We start from the raw sequence: 27,465 nt of genomic DNA, 5'->3' as shown, positions 1-27,465 counted from the left end.
TTCAGCTAGAATTAAGAAAATCATAACCATAATTAATCAAAATTGATCTTATTGTTGTCAAGCAGAATCTAAAGTCCCTCTCTTAACTGAAGACACTGTCAAGTTATCTGATCAAACCACAGACGGGCCTTATCTCAACATGGCTGCAATAAATGAGAAATCAGTTTAATGTTCACCGTCCTTCTGGAAAGCAATAACGACAACAATAATAATAAAGTAGGAATTAAGAAAATTCATCAATAAAATCCACCAGCCCTTCACCATGAGCACTCCTAACCCCAACTGGCTAAACCAACATTTACTTCTCGTCTAATCTCTTTGCATCGATGTATGTTTTTGCATGTGTTTACAGTCATGTATTGTATGTGTGCATGTCCATACAGTACATGGAATGGATTGTCTCTTCCTTGTTTGGATTTACTTGTTTGTTTTTGAAAAGACTCCCCCTTTTTTTATGATATATGAAAGTCAGGAAATGAGATGACTATGAAGCTACACTTATAGACCACATGTAAAAGAGTGGATCTAGTCCTCAGGTTTGCCAATTGAAGCTCACCAAGGAACAAATGGTGCGTTCCAGAGCCCATCCAAACCAGTTGGACGTGGGACTTATCCTACCTCCAACTAGAAAAAGTGCACTGGAATACCTGTCGAAGTGGGACCTCTGACTAGCGAAGTCGGGGCTGATGATCGACCTACGCCCAATTCACCAAAATGAAGTCGGAGAATAATGGCGACACCCATGGAGTCACATGAATAGGCTATAAACTCGACTTTTCTGCGTGTAGACTTGTTTTAGACACACCAATTTTATCACAACTTGTTTTTCATGTTATGGCGTGAAATTGTGTTGTCGTCGTTATCATTTAGCATGAAGATCTGTAGGGCTACGGTAAAAGTATACTCATGACGTTACATATCGATATGTATCGATTTTACATATACGGCTCGCTTGTTTATGCACAGTAAGTAGACTGAATTGCTGACGGTCAAAATGCCTCTTCAAACATAAAGCAAAAGCCTCTGTGATCGTCCATGTTTTCTAACATTCGACTTCAATTGCTGGAACGCTTTGAAGTAGGAGCTCGAACAATTCAGGTAGGATAAGTCCCACATCCCATTTGTTTGGATGGGTTCTGGAACGCAGCAATAAAACGTTTGGGGTCACTTAGAAATGTCCATATTTTTGAAGGCAAATCACCTTTCTTTTCAATGAATATAACATTAAATTAATCGGAAATACACTCTATACATTGTTAATGTGGTAAACGACTATTAGCTAGCTAATAACTAGCTAAACCTAGCTAAGAAAACCCTTGTGCAATTATGTTAGCACAGCTGAAAACCGTTTTGCTGGTTCTTTGACCAAAGGGCAAAATTATTTTGAATAAAAATCATTATTTCTAATTATTTTCTATTCATTTTGCAACTCTTTTGATGAATAAAAGTGTGACTTTTAATGGGAAACTTGGAAAAAATTGTGAAGGTGACCCCAAACTTTTGAACGGTATTGTAAATAAGATATTGTTTTGCAACAGGATGTCTGGTAGCACCACTTATTGATCGTTAAACTACTACACATCTCAATTTACACGGGCACTCATAGGTGGAGCATCTCATTTATCCTTAAAGGTGCCATATGTGGCCAAAAACGGTTACTACATTCAAATTCAAAATACCGAGGTCTTTTAGGTTTCGTTTTTTGACATAACTGGCAACCCATGGTTGCTCTGCAGCTGAGACTCTACTGACTGCAATGATTGGTAGACGGCGGTAGGTGGCGCCACATGCCAAAACATGATTTCATAACATAACATGATTTACAGTCTGCAAAATATTTTTTTTAATGCAAATATTTTGTCTGTACTGTTGTTGTTGGTGAGTTCAGTTTGTTATATGAACATTATTCCTGAGTCTCTGTGACATATTAGGAGGATTTTATGGCCAGTTGCTTTAGATTTATGACATAATGCACCTGCAAGATAAGAGTGGTGTCGGTCAAATGACGAAATTTGTTCATCTCTTTCTCTGATCTCCTTTCAGATCAGTCCTGTGGAAGATGGCATGAAGAGCGCTCTTCCAGACTCGCTCCACATCTTCAATGCTATCAGCGGCACGCCGACCAGTGCCACCATCCAGGGCATCCCCAGCTCTTCCTCTGTGGTATGATGCGGAACCTGGGCTAACCACGGCTGTTTTTTTTTATTGTCACCTCCAAACCAAAAAGCAAACAAATCTGAGTACCTCTGACTCTTCTCACTGAAATGACCAAGGCACTGGACTGTTCACATTTCACAGTAGGCACAGTAACTGTGCTGGGTGTGGCCAAAATGACATTTTCCTGTAGGAGCACTGAGGTGCTGAAGTCGTGGTTTCATCTTTTTCCGAAAAAGACTGTGCCGTTTTTTTTTTTACAGACACATTCTTTACCGTGCATGTTATTACAATACACGCAGGCGCTCTCAAGAGCCTATTTTATGTTCATTTTGATAATGTTACACAATGTGTTTTTTTATGTACAGTATTCCACTTTTATAAGCCACTGTATTGACGTCTTGATGAAACAGTATATGCTGCTTACATTGGCCCTCATTCCTCCTGTAGATGAAGTTTTCAAGTTCTACAGAAAATGCAAATTTGAAAGAGGGGGTCTCCCATGACAGCATCCAACCCTTAAATCACTTCATGGTCTTAGAGCGAAAATAGTTTTTAAATATTTAAAGCCATCGCATACAGAAAGTATATTCAACTTGTTTATTAATGTATATAAAAAAGGATTGTGTGCAATATTTGCAAAGTATCTTGCTGTGTGGGGCTAATACACTGTAAAAAAAAAAAAAGAAAGAAAAAGAAATTCACCTTTTTGCCAAAGTGACAAGGTGCGGAACCAAAATCTACACCTACTGTGGGAGTAATATGAAGCTTTTACCATTTTAGTGTTCAAATGTTTAAGAATTTGTTTTATATTTGGGCAGCAATGGTTTCTTTATTTTATTTAACACAAATTTACTGTTCTGCTGTAAACAAAATGTTCCCATATGCTTTTAAATAAAATGCACTCATTTCTCTGCACCCGCTTCATGGCTCTTTATTAAATGAACCGCTTTATTAAAGTTTGTTCACATGTTCGATGCATTTGCTGCAATTTTGCAAAGACTGTGAGAACGAATGCTCCTATCTCGTATATCTCCTGTTCCCACCCATCGTAAAAGCAACACCGTCAGCAAAGGTGAGCGACAGAACAAGGGCTAATAAGAAGAAGTAATGCGTGAAACCCTCCCACTGACACTGGTGAACAGTGGAGGATATATTATATATATCAACTGCTCCCTGGAGGAATCTCAAAGGAATATCTCACTGCAGCACAAAACACACAGCAGCCCCACTACGACATCATGACAAGTGAGTTTGTGTGATTTATTTTCAGTCTGACCCTTCAGTAAAGACCCTTAAGTAAGTAAGTCAGAACAAACACAACTAGTTGTAAAATGCAGCTGTTCCTGTGGATGTAAAGCAAGAAAAACTATCTTGTGTATTTGTCACTTTTTATGATAAATGAATGGTTATTTAAACTTTAAAGTTCCGTCTTGTGTGCAGACGAAGAGGATCCGAAGAAGAGGGGGCTGGAGAAGAGAGGAACGGTAAAGTACTCGACTCATCTGGGATGTTTATGCAGCGTTTATGGGTTCTGTTTTGAATTGAAATGAAGCAACCAGCTTCTAAATATGTAAATTAGAACTAAAACGGCTAAGTTACTGGTAGATTATACAGTTGATTTTGATGTGTGTTTTTTACTTGTTATCTTTATTGCATTTATTTTAATAAATGTATAAAAATATTGTAGATTTTTTTTAAATAAATCTACATACAAGTTTCTCAGACTACACAGTAATTGCATATGATAATTCTAATAATACAACACTAATATACTTTTAGTTTTGAAGGCAGGTACTTGTATTACCTGTTTTTCATTTTACTTTTTATTTATTAGGTAGTAAAGTAAAGTTTCCCCATCACTCTCCTAAAAGTCATATACATATACAGTATATTACTTCCCACCTCATTATAAAGCCACTTGCCATTTAAATTAACTATGTACAACCTGCTTAGTTCCACTCCTGCCCCAGCACTGTGAACAAAGGTGGCCGTTGCTCTTTGAACTGCTTATTTTGCAGTCTCAGCATGAATGTTATTTTTTTCCATTGTGTAGAAACTTTTGACTTTTGACTGCAATGTATCATATGTTTTGGGGGCTTTTAGATTTCCATTTTAAGTCCCAAGTTACTTTGTACATCCAGATTAAAAGGATATGATCAACATAAAACTACGATTCAACATCACAGCTTAAAATAAAACATAATCATTTATATTCCAGCAGTAAAGGTCACGAATGAGTAAGAACTAATACATTATTCTGAAATGGTTAATAATAATAAATCATAGTTTGGTACTTGTGCTTCAGTCAACTTCATCCACACCATACTTCTGTTTAATTCATCCCCCAGAGCAAAGAGGTCTGTGGCTACCCGCTCAGCATCTTCTTTATCGTAGTGAATGAGTTCTGTGAGAGGTTCTCCTACTATGGAATGCGAGGTGAGAATATTTTGACTTGATTTCCAACTGTTTTTTTTTTGTTTTTTTTCCTCTGCGTTGCATCCTGTAGAGAGAGAGGAACGCCAGATTATAAAGTGTTAATGTTGCTCGATGGCAACGACAAAACAGGAAGCATTACATCTCAAGGCTAGTAAGTACGAAGAGATAAGAGGTAATTATTAGGGATATGGTTCAGGTCACACTGTTAAAGGAAAACACGTATCATAGAGGAAATGGTTGGCGTTATATGACACCTTCTTTAACTGATATCTCCAGGAATATAATCAGCTTTTGTTGAAACTATTTACAAATGTATTTATTTATATATTACACTGTATATACAGTATTCACTACTGTTCAAAAGTTTGAGGTCACCTATAATTTTTTTGTGTGTTTTTAATTAAAACTCACACTTTTATTCATCAAAAGAGTTGCGAAAATGAATAGAAAATATAGTCAAGACATTGACAAGATTAGAAAAAAAAATATTTTTATTCAAAATAATAATTTTGAAGAACCAGCAAAACTGTTTTCAGCTGTGCTAACATCATTGCACAAAGGTTTTCCAGGGTTTTCTAATCATCCAATAGCCTTCTAATGCGATTTGTAAACACAATGTACCATTAGAACACTGGAAATGGGACTCTATACACCTATGTACATCCATTCAAAACCAGACGTTTGCAGCTAGAATAGTCGTTTACCACATTAACAATGTATAGAGTGTATTTCTGATTCATTTAATGTTATATTCATTGAAAAAAACGTTCTTTTCCTTCAAAAAATAAGGACATTTCCAAGTGATCCCATACTTTTGAACAGCAATGTATATACTGTATCCTCCAAGATAACCATAGATAATTAAAAAGATGCACTTTCCTGCTCGTCCACCCGCAGCTGTGCTCGTGCTGTACTTCAAGTACTTCTTGCTCTGGGACGATGACATGGCCACCTCCATCTACCACACCTTCGTGGCTTTCTGCTACCTCACCCCTATCCTCGGGGCCATCGTTGCCGATTCCTGGCTGGGAAAGTTCAAGTGAGTGATTTGCCTCGATGTTCTGTCGACACGTGCATAAATGGGTGATTTATATACGATTTGCTTTGGAGCAGGAGTGGGGAACCATTTGGTGTTTTATGATATCCTTCGAGAGCCGTGCTAAATTATTAAACGTATATCGCACTAAATTTTCGAGAGTGGTGGCTGGAACTGCTTCTCTTTGGCGAGACATCTGATCAGGTGGTGGTGATGATGATGCTTTTTGCAGCTGATTTTCCAGGCTTAGGTTCATTCAGTCTTTTTTTTTTTTTTTTTTTAAACTGCTCACACCAGTAGGTTTGTTCTAAACATAAAAAGTACAGTATATGCAATTCTGCAAGAAGGGAAGGGATTGGAGTTTTTCATATTCTTGAGTTGCTCCTTTTTTTGCCAGCTGACATAGGGTGAAAGGTGGGGTACACTCTGGACAGGTCACCAGGGTGTTATACATATATATATATATATATATATATATGTATTTTTTTTTTTGGGGGGGATTGTAAAACTAAGTGAGTTATTATTGTCCTCTCTAAGGTTAGTAGAGTTAACTTCTACATTCAATAGACATATAAAATTGCTATTTTTAAATGTACATCCTATAAAGTCCAGTTAGATCTTGTGTTTATTGTTGTTGTTTATAACTGTTGCAGCTTAATGGCTTAATTTCTGTCTTTGAAGTGACCATGCAATGGGATTCCTCATCGCAAGATGTTCCAGATGTTATTTTGTGATCTTTTAACGTACTGTACCTACAGTAAAAGAGCATTTCCTTATTGATTTTATTTCTACCAATCTCTTTTCCCCGTCTCTCCCTCAGAACTATCATATACCTGTCCATTGTCTACGCGATTGGCCAGGTCGCGATGGCTGTCAGTGCAATCCACGACATCACTGATACAGACAGGAACGGGACACCGAACAACATGGTCTTCCACGTGTGAGCATCTCTGCTACTGCACAAACTACGTGGAAACGCCAACACACGGCATGTTTTCACTACATATTGTTAGTGCTTATGCACTTGTTCACTTGTTCTTTACCTTCATTCAGTGCGATGTCTATGGTCGGCCTCTTCCTCATCGCTCTCGGCACCGGAGGGATCAAACCATGCGTGGCTGCCTTTGGTGGAGACCAGTTTCATGACCACCAGGTTAGATAAGTACTTCATTTTGGCCTCTCCTTTAACCCTTTAACACCTAAGCCTCAAAATGTCAGTCTGGACTTTTTTTGTGTGTGTGTGCTTATTTTAACCAGAAAAGGGCCAGAAAATGTCCTGTGAGTAAGTGCTTTAGCCCATTTTCCAGAATAACCTGGCAGTTATTTATAATTTATTAAGTTTTATTGAGGGAAAAAAAACTGTAGTTGTGCAGGAACACCACATTTTGAACAGTATAACACAGTATAACATTTGAGTGTGAGTTTGGGTTTTTGTCTCAATGTCCAAAAACAGGCCAAAAAATGGAAACTATGTACAGGCATTCTTCCAACTCTCTTTTCTCTGGTATCAAAGACGCAAGTTATAGGTGCATTATGTAATAAATCTAAAGCAACTGGCCATAAAATCCTCCTAATATGTCACAGAGACTCAGGAATAATGTTCATATAACAAACTGAACTCACCAACAACAACAGTACAGACAAAATATTTGCATTTAAAAAAATATTTTGCAGACTGCAAATCATGATTATGTTTTGAAATCATGTTTTGGCATGTGGCGCCACCTACCGCCGTCGACCAATTGCAGTCTGTAGAGTCTCAGCTGCCGAGCAACCACGGGTTGCCAGTTACGTCAGAAAACCAAACCTAAAAGACCTCTGTATTTTGAATTTGAGTGTAGCCACATTCTTACATATGGCACCTTTAAATTACCATAATAAACACATGATCGCTTTGATGTGCAACTTCTCAGCTTTCAGGAAGTTTTCCGATATGAGCACAAACCGTCACATAATTACGACTTTGGCGAACTTGATACTGTGATATGCTGGGTGTTAAAGGGCTAAGGTTTAATCTTGATCATGACACTGAAAACATATTTGCAGTATCGCACATATAGCAGACGGTCACTGACTATATGTCTATGTGCAGGAAAAGCAAAGGAGAACCTTCTTCTCTGTGTTCTACTTGTGCATAAATGGTGGGAGTCTCCTGTCAACCATTATCACTCCAATCCTCCGAGGTAGATATGAGTATGAGCATACTGTAAGGTTTATGACAAACAGTGCCATAAACACAAGTGATAATCATTAATAACAGCAAAATGTCTCCATCTGCAGCTCAGGAATGTGGCATCTACACTAAGCAGAAGTGTTATTCTCTGGCCTTCGGGGTCCCTGCGGCACTAATGGTGGTCGCACTTGGTATGTTTCAAAATCACGATGTAGACTCCAATTCTACATAGATGCAAAATTTTGTCACACATACTGATGCCACTGTTTTTACATGGGATGTCCGTCACAGTGGTATTTATTATTGGGAGTGGAATGTACTACAAAGCCGAGCCACAGGGGAACATCATGTTGGACGTGTGCAAATGCATTGGGGTGAGTCCGGTTTTCATTAGTGTGCACCACCAGTGGTTCTCTGTGTGTGTTTCGGTTGTTTGACTTTGTTCTTCTCCTCATCAGTTTGCCATTAAAAACCGCTACAGGCACAGAAGCAAGCAGCATCCGAAGAGGCAGCACTGGATGGACTGGGCTGAGGAAAAATATGAGGTATTATTATTGTTTTACTTTATTAAATTCTTTCACATAAATGACATGATGTGTCTTCATCGTGGTAACGGCTGTTCATTCCCATCGTTCTGTGTTGTAGAAACTGCTCATTGCTCAAATCAAAATGGTGCTCAAAGTCCTCTTTCTGTACATCCCACTGCCAATGTTTTGGACCCTATTTGACCAAAAGGTACCTTTTAATTTTCTTTACTTTGTAAAAGTCATGTTTGGCAGTGGAGTGAATGTTTGGCATCTCTCTTTAAGGGTTCTAGATGGACTCTGCAAGCCACCACCATGGATGGAGACTTTGTAAGTCTGGAGGAAATAAAACAACTATAGATGTATTTTATTGACTATAGCAAAGAAGTCATGTATAATACTTTTATATGCGTCTGCAGGGTCTTCTTGTCATACAGCCTGATCAGATGCAGGTCAGTTCAATTCATTGTTATCATGTTAACTTGAACTTATGTACTGCATTTTTTTTTTCTGAGAAAATTCACATTGTACTATTCTTTTTTTGTTTTTCTCTTAAAGACTCTCAACCCCATCCTGATCCTGACTCTGGTGCCTATCATGGACAGTTTAATCTATCCACTGATCGGAAAATGCGGCCTGAACTTTACGTAAGTAGACATCACTGTTCATCATGTCATTCTTTGGAAGCGTGATTAAATTAGATGAGAGGATTTTTATTTTTAAACATTTACTCTACCTGTCAGAATTGTCATTTTTAACCTTTGGATGAAAAAATAAAATAAGAATTATAATAATAACAGAGCTAGAATGCGTCCCTATATATATAAAAACAATTCTGAGGCTAAGTGTAAAACAGGGTTCTCAAACTCAATGATGATAATGATATTCATGATGACATTTCAAAATGTTTGTTATGATATGAAACAATACATAAATCACAAGAAAAAAAAATCTGCTCACTGTTCATGACAATAGCTACCAATCATATTCAGTATTATATTCTGCCTATAATCTAGCTACACTCTTAGAAATAAGGGTTCCAAAAGGGTCCTTCTACAAGGGCTGAGGTTCTACCTGGAACCATTTGCTTCTCAAAACCCCTTTCACTGAGAAAGGGTTTTTCAAGGGTTCTTGATAACACTGATGGTTCCAGTATGAACCATTTTGATCCAGAGAACCCTTTAAAACCCTTTCCTGAATAAAGGGTTTTAAAGGGGTTCTTGGTGGAACCCCCCAAAAGGGTTATAAAAAGGTTCTACCTTGAGCCAAAAAGGGTTCTCTTATGAGGACAAGCCGAAGAACCGTATATGGTTCTATTTAGCACTTTTATTTCTAAGAGTGTACATATGGAGAAGGTCGTGGGCCAGTTCTCATTATAATTCAATTATGAACTGCATGTGGCCCGCGAGTTTGAGACCTCTGGTTTAAAAGCTTACAGCTAAACCCTTATATTTATATACAGTATTCATTGTCATGCCTGATTTGCATAAATTATGTAAAATAAGTGTTTGACATTGGAGCAAGATTTACTCTCACATTCTCTGTCGACCATAATGCCTATGTCAATGTTGAAAATACTGATATTACAGTATATTAAAATATCAAATGCAGTCTTCTAGTGCTGTGCTTTACTTCACACAACTGTATGTTCATTCGACAGACCTCTGAAAAGAATGACAGTGGGGATGTTCATGGCAGCTTTAGCCTTCGTCTGCGCTGCTCTGGTTCAGATTGAAGTTGACGTAAGTGGACAATGTAAATCAGCTTGGGGGTTTAATACGCTAGACAAATTATACATTGCATAACAAGGACACATTTCTTTTGTATTATTTTCAGAAAACATTGCCCGTCTTCCCATCAGCGTCACAAAGTCAGCTGAAATTACTTAACATGGGCAGTAATCCAGTCATGGTTACGTTGCCTGGATATGAAGCGCTGAATCTTCCTGCAAATCAGGTTTGTCGTCTTAACCAATCATACCAAATATTGATGGATTTTACACGATTTCAATAAGCTCTCTGTTTTGCAGGCCAGTGATAGTTACTTCACCTTTGAAGCGGGAGAAATCACCATTTCAACTAATGACACAGCGTCAAAGAAGGTCTTGGCCAGGTCACAGCGACAAACACTTCTCATTCCAGCGAACGTCTCTGAAACATGGCTGATGGTTAGTTTGATGCATGAAATAATGAACATAAAGATACGCAGGATCTTTAATTAAAGATTAAAATCAAAATTCAATTTTTTTTTTTTTTTTTTTTTTCCAGACCGAAGATATAACCTCCAAGCCACAACAGGGTATCAATAAAATCCGGTGAGTAGAATTTAAAGTGATGAAACATTAAAGGCGCCATATGTAAGAATGTGGCCAAAAACGGTTACAACACTCAAATTCAAAATACTGCGGCGAGTTGTATCCGCACGGACTTCCAAAACCGTCAAAACAGAACTAGAAATGTATATATGAAATGTCCATCCCCATCGAGCTATGATGCTAACTTAACTTAGCCAAGCTTATCTTACCTGTCTAGGAGAAGCGTAGCCAATTCTGAAATTCCTCTCAGCTTTTAACTCTCTCCACCGTTCAAAAGCATGTCCCATATAGACCCTCGCTTTGCCGCAAACGCCATTGTAGCTCAGACGTAACTGGCAACCTGTGGCCGCTCGGCAGCTGAGACTCTACTGACTGCAATGATTGGTAGACGGCGGTAGGTGGCGCCACATGCCAAAACATGATTTCAAAACATAAACATGATTTGCAGTCTGCAAAATATTTTTTGTAATGCAAATATTTTGGCTCTTCTGTTGTTGTTGGTGAGTTCAGTTTGTTATATGAACATTATTCCTGAGTCTCTGTGACATATTAGGAGGATTTTATGGCCAGTTGCTTTAGATTTATTACATAATGCACCTTTTGATCATTATAAATAATAAAATAAGAACTTTTAGCCATTCCTCGTAACAAAGTGTTTCCATCTGTATTTTTACTGAATGTTTTTGTTCAATTTGTAAAAATTCCAGATTTGTGAATGGAATGGATACACCAGTGAATGTATCAGCCTTTGGACTAATTGAGCCGTTTGATTATTCCAACTACACTGACATAAAAAATGGAAAGTAAGGATTTTTCCTTTCAGTCTTGCATGTGATTAACTGTTTCTGTTACACTCGTACAGTTTATTAAACCAAACTTTCTTTTCTGGTGATCAGAGTCTCATTCAAAGTAGACCAGGGTCCAAAGGTCTGTCACTATAACTGGGAATTTGGATATGGTAGTTCATATACTTTCTTCATCCCCAGCACTTTGGACTTTGAAAAAGTAAGTTTCACATATGTTTCAATCATATCATATATCATAAATATAATGTCAGAGTCAGCTGTGCAGTGACACAACTTTATCTTTTGGGGGGGAAATCAAGCCAGATCATGCTCCAGTACCAAATTCTGTATGTGATAATACATTGAGTATTCTATTGGTTAATTTAGAAGATGTGATTATAAGTAAAGTTTTATTAGATTTAAATGTACTGTATTTTTAAGTTTAATTAATTTCAGAAAAATATCATATTACTTTATCCAAAGTGTAAGCTGCATCCCATACACACAGGGTCTTCTGCATCCTGACCTGGCTTGTTCTTTGCTGCAGTGAGACCAGCCCGTAGTGTACACTTCTGCTTTAAAAACTAGAGACTGTTCTACGGTAGAGTCATCATTAAGTAAAAGTAGGGGCAGTGACAGTGGAATATTTACTTTAAGCATGTCAATGAGACGTGTATAGACATTCCCAAATGACCCTGATGCATCAAGTTTACATACAATAGGCCGCAATTAGGGGATGTGGTGGTTTTCATAGCATGGAGCAGGATACATCCTGTGTTTACATTTAAAAATTGGTGATCAGGCTTTTTGGAGTTATCACGTGGAATAACAAATGTTTCTTACAAATATACATTGTGTGTTAAATCCTGCTTTTATAAAAATGTCTCTTTTTCTTTTATTTTAGTGTCAGGATTCTATAACTGCAGCACAAGACATCCAGCCCAATTCTGTTTCCATGGCCCTTCAGGTCCCACAGTATTTCTTTATAACAGTTGGTGAAGTGATGTTTTCTGTTACTGGTCTGGAGTTCTCCTACTCACAGGTAGAACATTTAACACTTATTGAGTCCATAACCAAACCTTCATACAAGCAATATCTTTGTCCCATATACTACAATCTGGATTCTTTATTTATGGAGTTGATAATTTCTTATGCTTTTGTCCTCAAGGCGCCCAGTAATATGAAAGCAGTGCTGCAAGCCGGCTGGTTGTTAACTGTGGCTGTTGGAAACTTCATCGTACTGATAGTGGCTGAGCTGGCAAAGATTCCCAAAATGGTAACTAACTAAATAAATAAACAAAACAATACATACATACATAAAGTCATCAGTGACTAAAATACTGGAGAAATCCTGACATCTGTCTGTATTTCTGTGTCGTGTAATGACGGCCCCTCTGTCTCTCTCCTCCTCGTTCAAAGTGGGCAGAGTACGTTCTCTTTGCCTCTCTGCTGGTTTTAGTGTGCTTCATCTTCTCCATCATGGCCTACTTCTACACCTACATCAACCCTGCAGAAATCGAGGCCCGTTTCAGGAACAACGCCGACGAAGACGACGAGCACGACAAAACAAAGCTAAAGATGGCCAGGAGATACTCTATGGATTCTGACGATGAAGACGATCGAGGCAAACAGACCAAAATGTGAACGGTTTTACTGTAAAAAAGCAAGTTAGGTATTTGTTTATATCCAAAGTAATGTCAGCACATAAGAGTATATGTAGTGTAATCTGTAATCTGCCAGTAATGTGTGTGTGTGTGTGTGCTTGCGTGTGTGTGATATTTTTTTATTCTAAGAATAAATTCACTATTGTGAGCATACTAGCTCTTTAATAATGTTTAAATTGACAGATCCATATAGCATAAGCTATGAAATATAACAAGAGCATTTTTTTTACGTTCACTTCATTGACTCTTTTATGTTTTTGTGTAAGTTATGCTCAAGTTAACAATAAAAGAAAATCATTGCTGTGGTTTATCACTTACAGAGCTCCCTGTTTGTGCAACTATTCTTCTTAGGACACTGCATTGACTTGCATTCATTTGAACAGCCTTACCACAATTTTGACCTAAGCCCTAACCGTAACCAGTTCCTCAGGAATGAGGTTTTACATCATTAGGACCAGGTGTTGGTCCCTATGAGCGCTACTGGTGCTGACAAGGTCAGTGTTTTATGCTGTAGAAGGTCATAAAGAGACAGCAACTGTGCACTTAATTCTATTTCACACCACTGGATATTAAAACTAAAACCCTCTGGCCCATGCACTATGAGACTGAGCAGTGGTAAATGTGGCAGTTGAGTCAGTGCACTTTAACAGTAGTTTCCTTCCTCCACCACACAGCTGCTAATTCAGCTGAAACATCAGACCGCATGTGAACAGCCCATAAATAAAACTGACAATATAGAGCATAACAGGTATTATAATGACAGCAGCACATCAGAGTAAGATAAATGTCCTTCGATCTTAAAGGTACATTATGTAATAAATCTAAAGCAACTGGCCATAAAATCCTCCTAATATGTCACAGAGACTCAGGAATAATGTTCATATAACAAACTGAACTCACCAACAACAACAGTTCAGACAAAATATTTGCATTAAACATTTTTTTTTGCAGACTGCAAATTATGTTTATGTTTTGAAATCATGTTTTGGCATGTGGCGCCACCTACCACCATCTACCAATCATTGCAGTCAGTAGAGTCTCAGCTACCGAGCAACCACGGGTTGCCAGTTACGTCAAACAAAATGAAACCTAAAAGACCTCGGTATTTTAAATTTGAATGTAGTTTTTGGCCACATTCTTGCATATGGCACCTTTAATATTAAAAGTAAAAGTTATACAAATGAGCAACTGTCAATAAAGACAATAAACATCATATAAATAAAGACATGCATTCATTCATTCATTGAGGGTATTAGGGGAAAAGTATTGCAGATCTGTACAGGTTTCATACAGTTGTGTTATAACTTGGGTTTAAAGATTTAGGTGTCGAACTGATTTCAGTACAAGTGAAAATCCACTGTCGTGATTTCATCTGCTGCAGCTGGTGAATAAAAATAATGATGATGAAGATCATAAAAGTTCATCGGGTATTCAAAGTCACTGTCTTTTGTATTGACATTTCAACTAACACCATTTTAAGGTGAAGATTATGAACAGAATTTATAGATATATAAAAAAAGGGAGTTTTAAAATCGGACCAGAACAAAAAAGAGTAAACTGAGGTAGTTTAAGTTTACAGAAGGTGCAGGAAACACCAGTGTCAGTAGACTGAGTAATCATAAAGTTAGAATGTAATGTTTTGTGTATAATTTTCTACTTCAGGTTTTCACTTTTTCACCTGAAAAACTTTTCTTTCAATAACACGTGTTTGGCACCTGTGGGAACGTCCACCCTGTCGTGACGTATCTCGGTTTACGCATGACGTCATGTGGACGGTCTCCTCTGATTGGCTGCACGGAAAATGAAAATAACATTAACCAAGATGGCGCCGGGCTACAGGCAGAAGTAATGAGATAATAGAACAACAAGCGATACAACTACACAGCAGTGTGCGTTCGTTATACGGAGCAACTGCTTCAGAATCGACCTGCGGCTCATCGTTTGGAAGTTGCCGACCAGCAGCTGAGACGCCGCGTCTGGAGATATATATTTTTCAGCTGTTTGCTAACTACCTGCTAAAGTAGCTAGCATAGCTAACGCTAGCTAACTGCGGAAGGCGAGTGAGGTGAGGGCAGGAGGCTCGAACTACAAGCTGACAAGTCGAGTTTATAATTTTACAAAGCAAACAACATATCTGTGTGTCGTATTAACCGACCTGCAACCCGGACCAGGTAACCCAAACCAGCGGTGAGCGAGGAACCTGACTTCAGACCGCCGATAAGGCGAGCAGAAAAGACGAGGAAAGGCGTCATCTTTGCTGATCTGACGCCATGGCTCACTCTCCTATTCAGAGTGGACTGCCGGGGATTCAGGTACAAACATTAAACTATGTATTGTAAAAGCTAACTTTTAGAGGACGTATCATTTTGTTCACGTAGACATACATTCTACTTCATGTTTTCATTTCACCGTTGACCCGCAACTACAAGTATCTGCCTCGAAACAACTTTATCAGGAACACTGCAATAATGTCACTTAATACTCTCAACCTTTGGATTACAGTGGTAAACCCATAGTCCAGAATTACTGTACGAGTGTAAGTTATAAACGGGGAAGGCTGTCATCTTGTCTGACGTTATTAAAAATACTGACAGGTTGTCAAATCATTGTTGTCACAAGCTCACAACGCTCGAACATGCACCAATTAATTACACAATAAAAATGCCACAGATTAACGACACAACACGTTGATTTGTTATTCCTGCAGTGATGTGGAGCCAACAGTGCAAAATAAAAAAGTCAGAGTTAGTTTTACAGTTACCTGAAATGTCACCTTGTTGTATTTAAGAAGTTTTATAATTTTGACTAAATTCTGTTTAATTAGAATAAGTCGGTCTCAATATCTCGCATTTAATCTGAGAATAAATTCTGAGATTGCATAGATATTATGCTGTATACAGATATTTATAAAAAACTGTTCAATAAAGGAATCAAATTAATAATGAAATATGACATTGTTGTCATTCAATGAATTATTGAATTGACTAAATTGTTTCCACAATGTCATCATATTCTTTTAATTAGTTTATTTTAAGTTGCTAATTTTGATATTAGTTTGTGACTGTTGTGCATTTTTGTGAGCTGCCATTGAACTCATGCCCTGGTTGAAGAGTTTGTGTGAAGCAGTTTGTCACATTACACCATGCAAGAATGACAACCTGCTTGTGTGACACAACCAAGAGATGAACAATTGTACTTGTGATGGCACAGAATATATAGTAAATGTTTGTCTTAAGTTATGAATGCTTTATGAGCATATGCACCAAGAATCCTAGTGCAAAGGGGAAAGATCTAATCTGAACCCACAGATTACCAAGTAGAGGGGTGTTATCAGTCGGAGATCTGGCTGCGAGCCCTCAATCCTTAGGGTTGTGTTGCATGGTTGACACTACTCTGGACACAGTTGTGGGAGAGAATTGAGAAGAGTGAGATTCAGGCAGCTTTAGCCGTCACAGCAAGACTGCTGACTGTGGCTATGGCCAAGTACATTCCCATCTTGTGTCGTCTGTGGTCACAGTACCCTTGCTGTTTTTATTCCCATTGTTTTTACAGAGGTCAGCCTCAACTTTATAATTTTCACCTGGATGACTGACCACACCAGTGTCATGATAGTAATTTGGTTGTGTTGTTTCTACTTTGTTTTTTTTTCTGCACTGCTCTCTCCGCCTCTTTGTCTTTGATGTAAATTCCCTTCACTGACAGATTCTGCAGCCCACTCTTTGTCCGTTTTTCAAAGTGCAGCTGCTCATTTCTCCATTCACATTGGCTTGACCACCATGCATTAGCACTTTTACAGGAAACTATTCTCGGGGGGACTTTAAAGCGATGTGCACCAAGAGCAAACGGATCATCCTCTCAGGGCAGGGTTACCTGGTAATTTAAGCATCAAGCTGAGTTGCTACAGTTCTGTATTATTAAAGGCTCTGCAGTGGTATAATTTGTTGCATTTCAAATTTCACACTAACTTGGATAGGAGATAAACATTATTATAAAATATCAATATCGATACTGATAATTATTAGTGGTAATTGTCAGTTTAATGTAATTAAAGATTACATTGAGTTTTGCTCCTGAGTGAAATCAGTTAATTCTGTTTTGGAAGGAAGTGAAAATAGTAATAATACTTTTCTGTAAGTGCACAATCATGTGTCGTTTTGGACAACCCTGTTTTTATCATGGTCCACAATGGACAAACTAAACACCCTCTGAGTTTCAATGCTAAAGAAGTCTACATAGGTTCTCCAACACCCTTGGAAAGGAAGGGTGAGGTGAGGGGTATTCAGCTGCAGCATTCAACTTCACCAGTAACTGTTGCCAAAATTCACACAATGTACCTTTTTATAATAGAGAATGAATTCACAAAATAATGTGAGTCAAACATTCATTTTAATTACGTGTTCTGGCTCAAAAGTACGGAAGTTTGCACAGTACTGTGCAAAAGGCCTAGATTTGATGTTTTAGCAATGCTTTAATGATAATACAGTTGACTTATTTCTCAATCTCTTTTGAATTTAAACGCATCCAGAAAATACAGGAAATGTGTATTTAGTTTAAAAATAACAGATTTTATTCCTGCACAACCCTGGCTCTCTTAAAACTGTTTGAGCATTACATAAAAATATAAACTAATTGGAAAAAACAACAGATATGACCTTTACCCAGCACTGTAAATATATGAATATGAAAGAAAATTATATCACAGTGTATTATTGAATTGTTGCCGGCCACAAGGTTTCTGGTTTGCATCCCCATCTGGGCCATTCTGAGTGGAGTTTGCATGTTCTCCCCGTGTATGCGTAGGGTTCCCCCCGGGTACTCTGGTTTCGTCCAGAAAACATGCAGAGGTTGATTGTACACTCTAGATTTCGTGAGTGAATGTTTGTATGTCTCTGTGTTGGCCCTGCGATGGACTGACGACCTGTCCAGAGTGTACCCCACATTTTGCCCTATGTCAGCTGGGATTGGCACCAGCAGCCCTGCGACACTCATGTGGAGGATAAAGCCGTAGATGATGAATTCATTAATTGTTGCCCTGCCCTACACACTTTATAAAAATATTTTTTTATATATATCCATTCTTTTATCTTGGAAATGATGGCTGTATGAACACTACTCGGTTTAGGCTAATGATTGCCAAGCACGGAGGGAAATTGGACTGGCCAACTAGAAGAACATTACTCCTGTTGTGGTGCTCCATGGGGAAATAAGCCTTTTAGTGCAGTCAATAAGACGGGGTGTAGTCCTTCAGTGTCTCTCAGTGGCGGACTCCATGGGGATGGTCATAAAGCCTTACCTGTATTTATGTCATGTTGTCTAATAATTTAAACATTACTCAAAAATTTAACTTGAAAAGGTTACTCTCCTGGTTATTGCACAGAAACATCAAATAATCTGTGCCCGAGGCAGGTTAGCTGTACGAAATGGAGAGATGTCACAGGCTTATCTTTAATGTGCAATAGACCAGCATTTTATCATGTTGCAATGTCCTTAACATCCCACACTGAGCACTGCTTATGCATGTTATCACCCTAAGTGACAGATGCTCAGTTTAATAATCTTTATCCACATATGATGTTATGAGGGAGTGAAGCATCAAGAGGCGTAGTCTAAAATCAGCCCAGCTTTGATGGTAATATCCACACTATGTTCATCTCAACAGTCCCCACAGACACTCAGAAAAACAAGCTATTTTTCCATTGATTTTTCTCATAAATTGGTTTATTGGTGATTGTTCTGATGATGATGATGATTTCTATGAGGAGTGCATTTGACATGATGGTATTAACTACCTTTTTTTTTACATTTTTATAATTTGTATGAACAAAAATGAAAATTATTAGTAAATTAAGTTTTGGTTTAGGAATAAGACTAGTGTTTGTCTGTCTGTGTAATTTAAAAGTTGCCTAATTCTCTCTCCCTGTTCATCTCTCTGTCGCACAGAATTTTAATGCTGACCCGGAGGAGTTTTTTACCAAACTGGAGAGGATAGGAAAAGGTTCTTTTGGTGAAGTCTTTAAAGGCATTGACAATCGGACTCAGAAAGTTGTGGCTATTAAAATAATTGATCTGGAGGAAGCAGAGGATGAAATAGAGGACGTTCAACAGGAAATCACTGTTCTCAGCCAGTGTGACAGTCCATTCATCACCAAGTACTTTGGATCTTATCTTAAGGTGAGTGTTAACCTTAAAGAAGATGCATCATGTCAGCATCTTAATGCATGTCACTAGTTTGCTATGTCTGTCAATTAATAATTAATATGGGCAATGGAACAAGCGTGGCTCGTATAATATGGCTCACATTACTGTAGAAAAATGGAGTTTGTCATATATACCTCTCAAGCTTTGACCATTTGGATATAGGAATATAATTTGTAGCACTTGTTTTGTACTAAAACAAACATTTTGAAAGAAACAATAAGTGTTTTGACTTGGCTTAAAACGCAAGTTGTTCACATGCACTACAACCCTTTTTATCATTATCCCCTGGTGAGCAGGGAGAATTATGTCTCGTTTGTGTTTAGTGTATAAGCTTGGTATGTGTGAGGCATGTGGACATATTTTCGAGAGTATATCCACAAACATACACAAAGGTCCTAACTGAGTTTGTAGCATGAGTTTGTTTTTGATAGATTTTTTTTGGTTGATTTTGTTATTGTCCAAAAAATGCACTTCTCCCAGATAGGACCTCCTAAAGCCCCTTTGCCACCTATGGTCCCAGCTCGACATGGTTTAGGTTGGTTTTCCACTACAAAATCATCACCGCACAGCTGCACAAAACTGCTGTGACTTTGTTTTACACGCGATGCACATAAACGAGTGACTAGTGACTTGTAAAGCAGTTGTTTTCAGTGTAACTGAATCATTAGAATCGGTTAATTAAAACTATTTGTTCAGTACTTCCTCCATGACCGGAGCACAGACTCCATCTGACTCTAAAATAAAGTGGCATGGTTTTTGATGCCGAATACGATCAGCAGTGTTGTTGCTAAATACACCTGACTCCTCTGTTAAATATTAAGATTTTAGATATTTACCTGGTAATTGTTGGAGATTAACCCACGTTTTTTAACCCAAGTGTTTTTGACTGATCTACAGTTCGGCATTGTTTGGCTTGATTTTTGTGTCGGACATCACTTCCTGTGACGGCATTCGCTAGAGCAGGTACTAAAAGTACCAGGTAGTATGCTAGTGGAAATGCAAAATAACAGTTGAGGCAAGGCAAGGCGAGCCAGTGGAGACGCGCCATAAGTGTATACTCTGCAGAACACATACACACAGAACATTCATAGTAAGATTTACTTGAACTTAGTTGAAGAAGCATCTTTAAATGTTCCACAATATCAAAGTATTTTTAAAGTAATTTTAGTGGTGCCACAAAAAAAGGAGTGCTTACATTGTTGCCCACAACATACCGCAATGACTTCATGGGAACTTTAATTATCTTCTTTTTTTTACACCTCAAAGCATTACGGGAACTGTAATTCTCAGCGGTGAAAAAGTAGTGAAAATAAAACCTCACATTTTCCATGCACTTTACTGAAGTCACAGTCACTACTACCATTGTGTTGTACCACTTCATCAGAATTTTGAAGTCTTCACAAGTTACTGGTATTCTCCATTGGAAAAAACACTACTGCTGTGTGGGCGGCAGCAGCAGCAAAGAGTGTCAAAGTGACTTTGACAACTTAAGTCGAAATCTCAGCAAACGCTCCGATGACACATCCACAGATCTAGTGAAAGCCCTGCCTGTCTTTGCTGAACTGCTTGGACTGCAAACAGGTGTTACACAAAGCTTTTGAGCACAACTGAACTGGACAGTTGAGGTCCAACTGGTGTTTTAGACAAGTACAGGATTCAGTCCATAAAAATGTGATATGCTTTTTTAAAAAAAAGGTGTCTGGTTAAGTAGTAGACTCAAATACTTGAATCATCATGTTGTAAATGTAATGAATTAGATATTTACTTCACCCCACAGAGTGGACTCTCCAAACCTGTGGAAATAAATTAAAACCAATTACTTTGTTTAATAAGGGTGTCAAAGTGAACATCTACTGCTAAACTGTTATATGTAAAAAAAAGTATTTGGAACTGTGAGCTCTGTGTGCACTGAGTATCTGATTATTTTTCAGGGTACAAAATTGTGGATTATTATGGAATATTTGGGTGGCGGTTCAGCCCTTGATTTGGTAAGTCAAATTAAACCATAAAAATAAAAGCAAATTAATGAAAATACGCTATAATTTTTGTGCCATCTTAATGAATCTGTTCCTCTAGTTGGAACCAGGTGCCCTGGATGAAACACAGATTGCCACAATCCTGAGGGAGATCCTCAAGGGACTGGAGTATCTGCACTCTGAGAAGAAAATACATAGAGATATCAAAGGTAAACTAGTTTTTTTGTGTGCATTGTAATCTCTACTCTGTGCCATTTATTCACCCCTTGTATAATTAGAACTTTTTTTTATCAGCATTTATGTATGTTGTGTTGGAGTTCCCAAAATGTTGCAAATATAGGTCAAAAAGAAGTCTTTCCTGTTTATACTTGGCATTGATTTGCTCAGAGTCCCTTGCCTCACTATCGTCTAAAACGGTATGTAATGCTTCACATACAGTGTTTTTGTTTTCTCTTGCCTTCAGCTGCCAACGTCTTGATGTCAGAACAAGGTGATGTGAAGCTGGCAGATTTCGGAGTGGCCGGACAGCTGACAGACACGCAGATAAAGAGGAACACATTTGTTGGAACGCCTTTTTGGATGGCACCTGAAGTTATAAAGCAATCTGCTTATGACTCAAAGGTAAAAAAAAAAAAAATCCAAACGTGTCCTGTTATCATATGTAGTGCTGGAATTTCTTTCTATTGTTGATGTGGTTTGTGAGTGTGTCTATAAAGCTGACAGCTGCATCACTTTTGGTCAGCTTTGTTTGTAAAGCTCACAGTGCAGCTGATCAGCTGAGAGAGTAGTGTGAGCTTCTCTATTGGGATAGGTTTTTTTTGAGGCAGCGTGGTCCAATGAGTAAAAATATTACTGTCAGCAGCACAAAGTTAGTGTTATGCTGTACATAGACTAGTGTAGTGGGGGCTGTCAATCACTTCATTGTGTCCCTATTGCTTTACTGGAGAGTAGGTATTGGTGTTACAGCAGAATTTATACAGTTATGAATAAACAAAATGATGGGTTTGTCCCACAGTACAAAGACATGCCAAATAAGGTTACGTTTATTGAAGACTCGGGCTCCATCCATATTACTCTGCTCCTAATATGCTTGCTGTCTTGAGTCTTGAGAAACATTTACAGTTACATTACAGTTTGTATGTAAAACGGATTTATTGTGATTCATCAGAAAATCCAATTTTCAAATGGGAGAAATGTTGTAGTTTCCTCATCACTTGACACTATTCCTCCATTTTGCTCGCTGTATTCTCTTTTCCCACGACTTCTCCAGGAAAAGCAAAATGGAGAGGTGGAAGGGGTGTTTCAGCTGCATGATTTCTAAAGTCCTTGTTTATTCTCTGAATATTGTCATACTCTATACTTATTTGATATTCTGATTATTATCATGAATATATTGTGGTGATTGCATTACAGTTTTGTCTCAAAACTGTCTTGTTTATGAAAGAAAAAGTGAAACTGGCAAGAAAAGTAGACACTTGGAAACTATCGCTTATCTGCATTCACATCCTGACTGATTCTTGTCGGCCACAACTATACTGTATCAGCTATAAATGAACAGCTCAGTCATTCAAAACCTTTTTTTTCAGTTTCACCTCATCATCAGTCTCATAGCAGAAAACTTTGTTCTTTTCCTTTGCCATTGTTGTTTGTCTTGTGGATTGAAGCTGTTTACGGAGGCATGTACATGCTCATTGTATCTGAATGTCACGTGATTTGCATTTTCAGGTGTGTTAATACAGTTTTCTTGATTCATCAGAAAATCCAATTTTAAAATAAAGACATAGTATCATCGGAGGAGTAGATATTCTGTCTCTCGTCCAGTGAGTGAGTTTAATACCAATTTGTCGTTCTTTATTTGTTTTCTAGGCAGACATCTGGTCTTTAGGAATAACGGCAATAGAGATGGCTAAAGGAGAGCCCCCCCATTCTGAGCTTCATCCTATGAAGGTTTTATTCCTCATCCCCAAGAACAACCCCCCAACACTGGAAGGAAGCTACAGCAAACCACTTAAAGAATTCGTGGAAGCCTGCTTAAATAAGGAGCCGAGTTTTGTAAGTTTTATGAGCAAGAAAGTACATACAGGAAAAAAAAACTTGATTTTAATCTTCACTGCTGCGTTTGTGTTATTTCCTTAGAGGCCAACTGCCAAAGAGCTGTTAAAGCATAAATACATTGTCAGGCATGCCAAAAAGACTTCCTATCTGACGGAGCTGATCGACAGATACAAGAGGTGGAAGTCTGAGCAGTCTCGGGCGGAATCCAGCTCTGAGGGATCTGATGAGTAAGTTGACTGCACCATGACAAGACGCAGCCAATTTAATTCTGGGAAAAAAAAGGTCTTATGAAGAACTCCCTAAAAACCCTGTGTCACTGTAGGGAGGCAGATGACCAAGCATCTGGAAGCAATGACGCCAGCAACGACGACTGGATTTTCAACACCATCAAGGAGAAAGACCTGAAGAAGATGCAGAACGGGGCAGCACAGCCTGCTGAGCTGGAGAGGACACCGGTGAGAAACACGCACCATCATAGAGAGAACAATCTAATTAATTTATATTTGGTCATCTCTTTTCAGATTTCCCTTTTCACCTTTCAATCGTCTTTTTTTTTTTTCATCAGGTGCATGAAAGTCCAAAGAGGCCTCTGTCAGAAAGTTTATCATCCATATTTTCTCCATTGTTTTCTGAGGTAATCACATTACTTATTTTCCCTAATTGTTAAGCGACCCTCATCATTGCATGAATAATGTATGTCATATACAGTCGTCTGTGTTCGAATTGTGTGAGAGCCAATGGGAGCTGAGCTCTTATGAAGGTACTCATCTGTGGGGATGGTTCAAATGTAACAAAAAAACATGGGTGTATGGACGGTGGGGACATGTCCACATCAATATTTGGAGAAAGCCAGATTGTTCCTATCAATATTTCAGACAGGGCAATGTGTGCGCAAATTCTGTTTGTGAGCAATCGGATTTTTACGAGCACCAGTGAACGCATCACAGCAGAGCAGAAATATCGCTGTGAGTCACAGAGGAGACGAGAGAGAGAGGAGGTGACACAGCGGTGAGTTTTTAGGGCCTAACCTAAAGCACACAGGCTAATCTTTTTTCTTGTTTGTACCATGACATTCACCCCACCAGTCTCTTATATCATTGCCAAAAAACACAAATTTAATCATTAGTATTTGCAGTTTTCAAAGTGTACAATTTACATAAATTAGATAAACAGGCTGATGAAACAACTACATAACTACTGCTTCCACCTATTATTATAGTAATATTTACTTGCATTATGCGGAGAAATTTTGTTTTCCTCATTTGTCGACACATTCCTCCATTTTGCTCACTATATCCACTTTTTCCAGGAGGGAGTCATATGATTCGTAATTATCCTCTTTTATTCTCTGAATCTTTATTCATTGCACTTGTTTGCTTCAAACTTTCATGGATATACAAACTTTTCCACCTCTCTCAAGCATAAAAACTTGTTTCCAAGTGTTTCCATTCAGGTGTGTTTAAGCACATATAACAGGCTGATGGAAGACCACCTATTGTCATACTCTATACTTACTGTCATTAATATAGTGGCGATGACATTACAGTGTTGTCTCAAAACTGTCTCGTTTACAGCTGAAAGAAAAGAGCGAGACAAGTAATGGCAAGCCAGAAGTTGCCGAGGCGCTACGAAAGGCCATTTTCCTGGCAGAAGAAATGCACCCTGGCATCTGTGACTCCCTGGTGGCTGAACTAGTGCAGAGACTTCAGAGGTAGTTGGAAGTTCATAATTTCACGCCCCATCGCGTTGACATTTTATTTTCCTACATGTCCTGTAATGTAATGTAATTATTCATTAAAAGTGTTTTTTAATTGAAACTGGCTGTTCAGGGTGAGATGGATCAATGTACCGATGGACTTTCAGTAATATAGAGAGAAGCTCTGCAGTTCTAACAGAGACAAAAGGGCAGGTTTCTAGTGAAGAGTGTGTAGGTGTGTTATGGTTTATCACGTGACACAAACTTCAGTTTCCTATCAGAAAAAAATGGCTAATACTGAGATAACGCAGCAAACTTTTTCTTAAGATAACAGGAGTTCACACTATTAGCATAGTTACGCATTAATAAATATTTAATTTGTCATTTATAACCCATGCATACTCATTAGTATGTAGTTTATAAACACGGTTATAAAATGTTTTACTCATCCCATCAGCTGCTGTACTCAAGCAGCCAATCAGCATCCACCTCCAACAAACAAGCTCTCTGATTGGCTTTCAAGGGACTTCTCTCTCACCTCTCTGTGTGTCCAGCAGTCGCTCAGTACATGACAACACTTCAGCACATGAGTAAAACATTTATAACGGTGTTAATAAACCACATACTATTGAGTATTCTTGTGTTATAAATGATGAATTCAATATTCATTAATGCTTAACTAATTTAAATGGTGTCTACTTATTATAAAGTGTTACCAAATGAACTAGTAGTGGCTCTCACCATCATCATCTGTCTCACAGGTAATGCTAGTACAGTACATTCACTGGTGATAACATAGATTTCCTTTATTACCAGATTTTCTGTGCCTCACGGAGCTGCCACTCACTGAGAGGAGCTTCTGCTCCCCGTTTCCCACCCTGGTGGCAGCAGTCAGATCTTTTTCCTCTGACCTCCACAGCCAGGATGAAGTCTCCCAGGAAGCTCTCCCTCCATCACTTTTTTTTTTTTTTTTTTGCTCAAAGCAAATCCTGGCTCTACCCCGTTTCTATGCTTACACACCACCAGACGGCAATGATTCAGGACAGTCCGCGGCCGGCCAGTTGGCTGCCACCACGACTGCCAACTGCTGTAAGATGTCCCTTCTCAATACCTCCTTCACAAAAGCTTTATTTTAGGGGGGTGTTGGCTATCTTTTCCACAGGGACTCTTTTGGTTTTGGGGGAGTTTGTGGCTTTTTTCACAAAAGGTTTACATTCAGCATTCTTTCAGAGAACGTGTGTGTGCGTGTGCGTGTGTGCGGCTGTGCAAGATCCCCCTGTGAAACCTGCGGTGATGAGTGATGATTGTATTGAACACTCAGGTATCCTGCTTTAAGTGGAGTGGGTCGTCTGGGAGACGGAAAGAGCTCTAACGGGTGGTTGTACAAACATGTAAATAAGCAAATTTCTACAGATTCATGAACAAATAATCGAGCGTTTGTAATGGGAACCACTGTGTACAAATGGCCAAAATGCAAAGTGTAGATAATGGTTGTGAGGTAAATATTTTGAAAGACTTAAATGGCCATACATGAGATTGCCTTGCCTTTGTACTTGTTCTTTTGTGTATCAGTCTTTGATTTTCTTTTTGTTTTTTTAAATACTCATCCAAATGAATGAACATGGCTGCCCTCTAACATGTTTTACTACACAGTAGATTCAATATTATATATTTCTTAATTCTCTTTAACCTTTTTCACTCTATGCTGTGGCTGTAAACATGTCAAGAATGTAAAAAAAAAACAGTGGCTGGATCATGCATGCCCCGTACCAGTTTAAGACACTGGATGTTTCTGTTTCCAGTCGTGATTCCTCAAAGCCTTGAGTTGGCGTTGGTTTGTCAGACTTTGCCTCATTAAGCCCGCTTTTTTTCCCCATTAATATTATTATTTTGCTGTGCGATTTTTAATCAATGAGATAAACTGAGGATTTCTCCATTCATTCATTCCATTTACAAGGCAGTGCCATCGTCTGTTTTGTTACTCATAAACCGGCAGACTCTGTTCGTCTTCCTACAGGAGCTGCAGTGGAAGCATCTCCTCAGCGTACCTACGTCTTGAATTGCACTTCAAGTATTAATGCCTTTTTTATGATAAACAAAGTAGCCATAAAACAGTAGCACAAAGGTGTACGGTGTTTCACAGGTGTGCACCAGACTAACTGGGACAAAAAGTCCTGCCTCAAGTCTTACAGCTTTGACTCTGGACTCTTGCTCGTGCAGCGAAAAGCTTTGTTTTCAGACATAAACACCGGGTCATGTCAGAAGATTTAGGTCCGAACATTGTTTGGAGAATCTCCGGAGGATCCAAATGGTGTGGCACTTGATTTAAACGTGCAGGAATAGGACTATGGCCCGTTTTTCTTTTTCTTTTTTTATTGCTGTCGAGTTTTCTCCTGCTCAATTGGACATTAAACTAGGGAGTGGACATTTGACTTCAGTCCCCTGAGAATC

General features: G+C 38.5%; 3 protein-coding genes across 3 annotated transcripts in view; all 3 read left to right on the top strand.

The window, feature by feature from the left end:
- LOC310943112 (dedicator of cytokinesis protein 9) overlaps positions 1–3,052 on the top strand; it is a gene marked incomplete at its 5' end in the record, with an annotated part of 51,889 nt that extends 48,837 nt beyond the window's left edge. Inside the window, one exon of the mRNA XM_083908629.1 lies at positions 2,044–3,052. Coding sequence (XP_083764755.1) covers positions 2,044–2,169 — 126 coding nt within the window. The 3' untranslated portion in view covers positions 2,170–3,052. The remainder of the gene's footprint in view (positions 1–2,043) is intronic.
- Positions 3,053–3,168: 116 nt separating this feature from the next.
- slc15a1a (solute carrier family 15 member 1a) lies at positions 3,169–13,069 on the top strand (the record flags this gene model as incomplete). Its single annotated transcript, XM_083908419.1, has 22 exons — positions 3,169–3,229; positions 3,598–3,641; positions 4,506–4,593; positions 5,491–5,632; positions 6,450–6,569; positions 6,683–6,782; positions 7,722–7,812; positions 7,910–7,993; positions 8,094–8,176; positions 8,261–8,347; positions 8,448–8,537; positions 8,612–8,656; positions 8,746–8,778; positions 8,885–8,973; positions 9,987–10,068; positions 10,163–10,282; positions 10,356–10,493; positions 10,594–10,640; positions 11,537–11,645; positions 12,330–12,467; positions 12,594–12,701; positions 12,845–13,069. 22 exons carry the CDS (start codon positions 3,169–3,171, stop codon positions 13,067–13,069), a joined length of 2,124 nt encoding a protein of 707 aa, XP_083764545.1.
- A 2,290-nt stretch (positions 13,070–15,359) lies between these two features.
- stk24a (serine/threonine kinase 24a) lies at positions 15,360–25,963 on the top strand (the record flags this gene model as incomplete). Its single annotated transcript, XM_083908456.1, has 11 exons — positions 15,360–15,401; positions 19,030–19,260; positions 21,219–21,275; positions 21,364–21,472; positions 21,727–21,884; positions 23,130–23,315; positions 23,400–23,545; positions 23,641–23,773; positions 23,884–23,952; positions 24,893–25,029; positions 25,831–25,963. 11 exons carry the CDS (start codon positions 15,360–15,362, stop codon positions 25,862–25,864), a joined length of 1,302 nt encoding a protein of 433 aa, XP_083764582.1. The 3' UTR covers positions 25,865–25,963.
- Between the last annotated feature and the right edge of the window lie 1,502 nt (positions 25,964–27,465).

The sequence above is a fragment of the Microchirus variegatus genome (genome assembly GCF_963457635.1).
Source record: "Microchirus variegatus genome assembly, chromosome: 22".
Taxonomy (NCBI): Eukaryota; Metazoa; Chordata; class Actinopteri; order Pleuronectiformes; family Soleidae; genus Microchirus; species Microchirus variegatus.
Note: the sequence above shows the minus strand (reverse complement) of the source record. Positions and strands in the feature narration are given on the sequence as shown.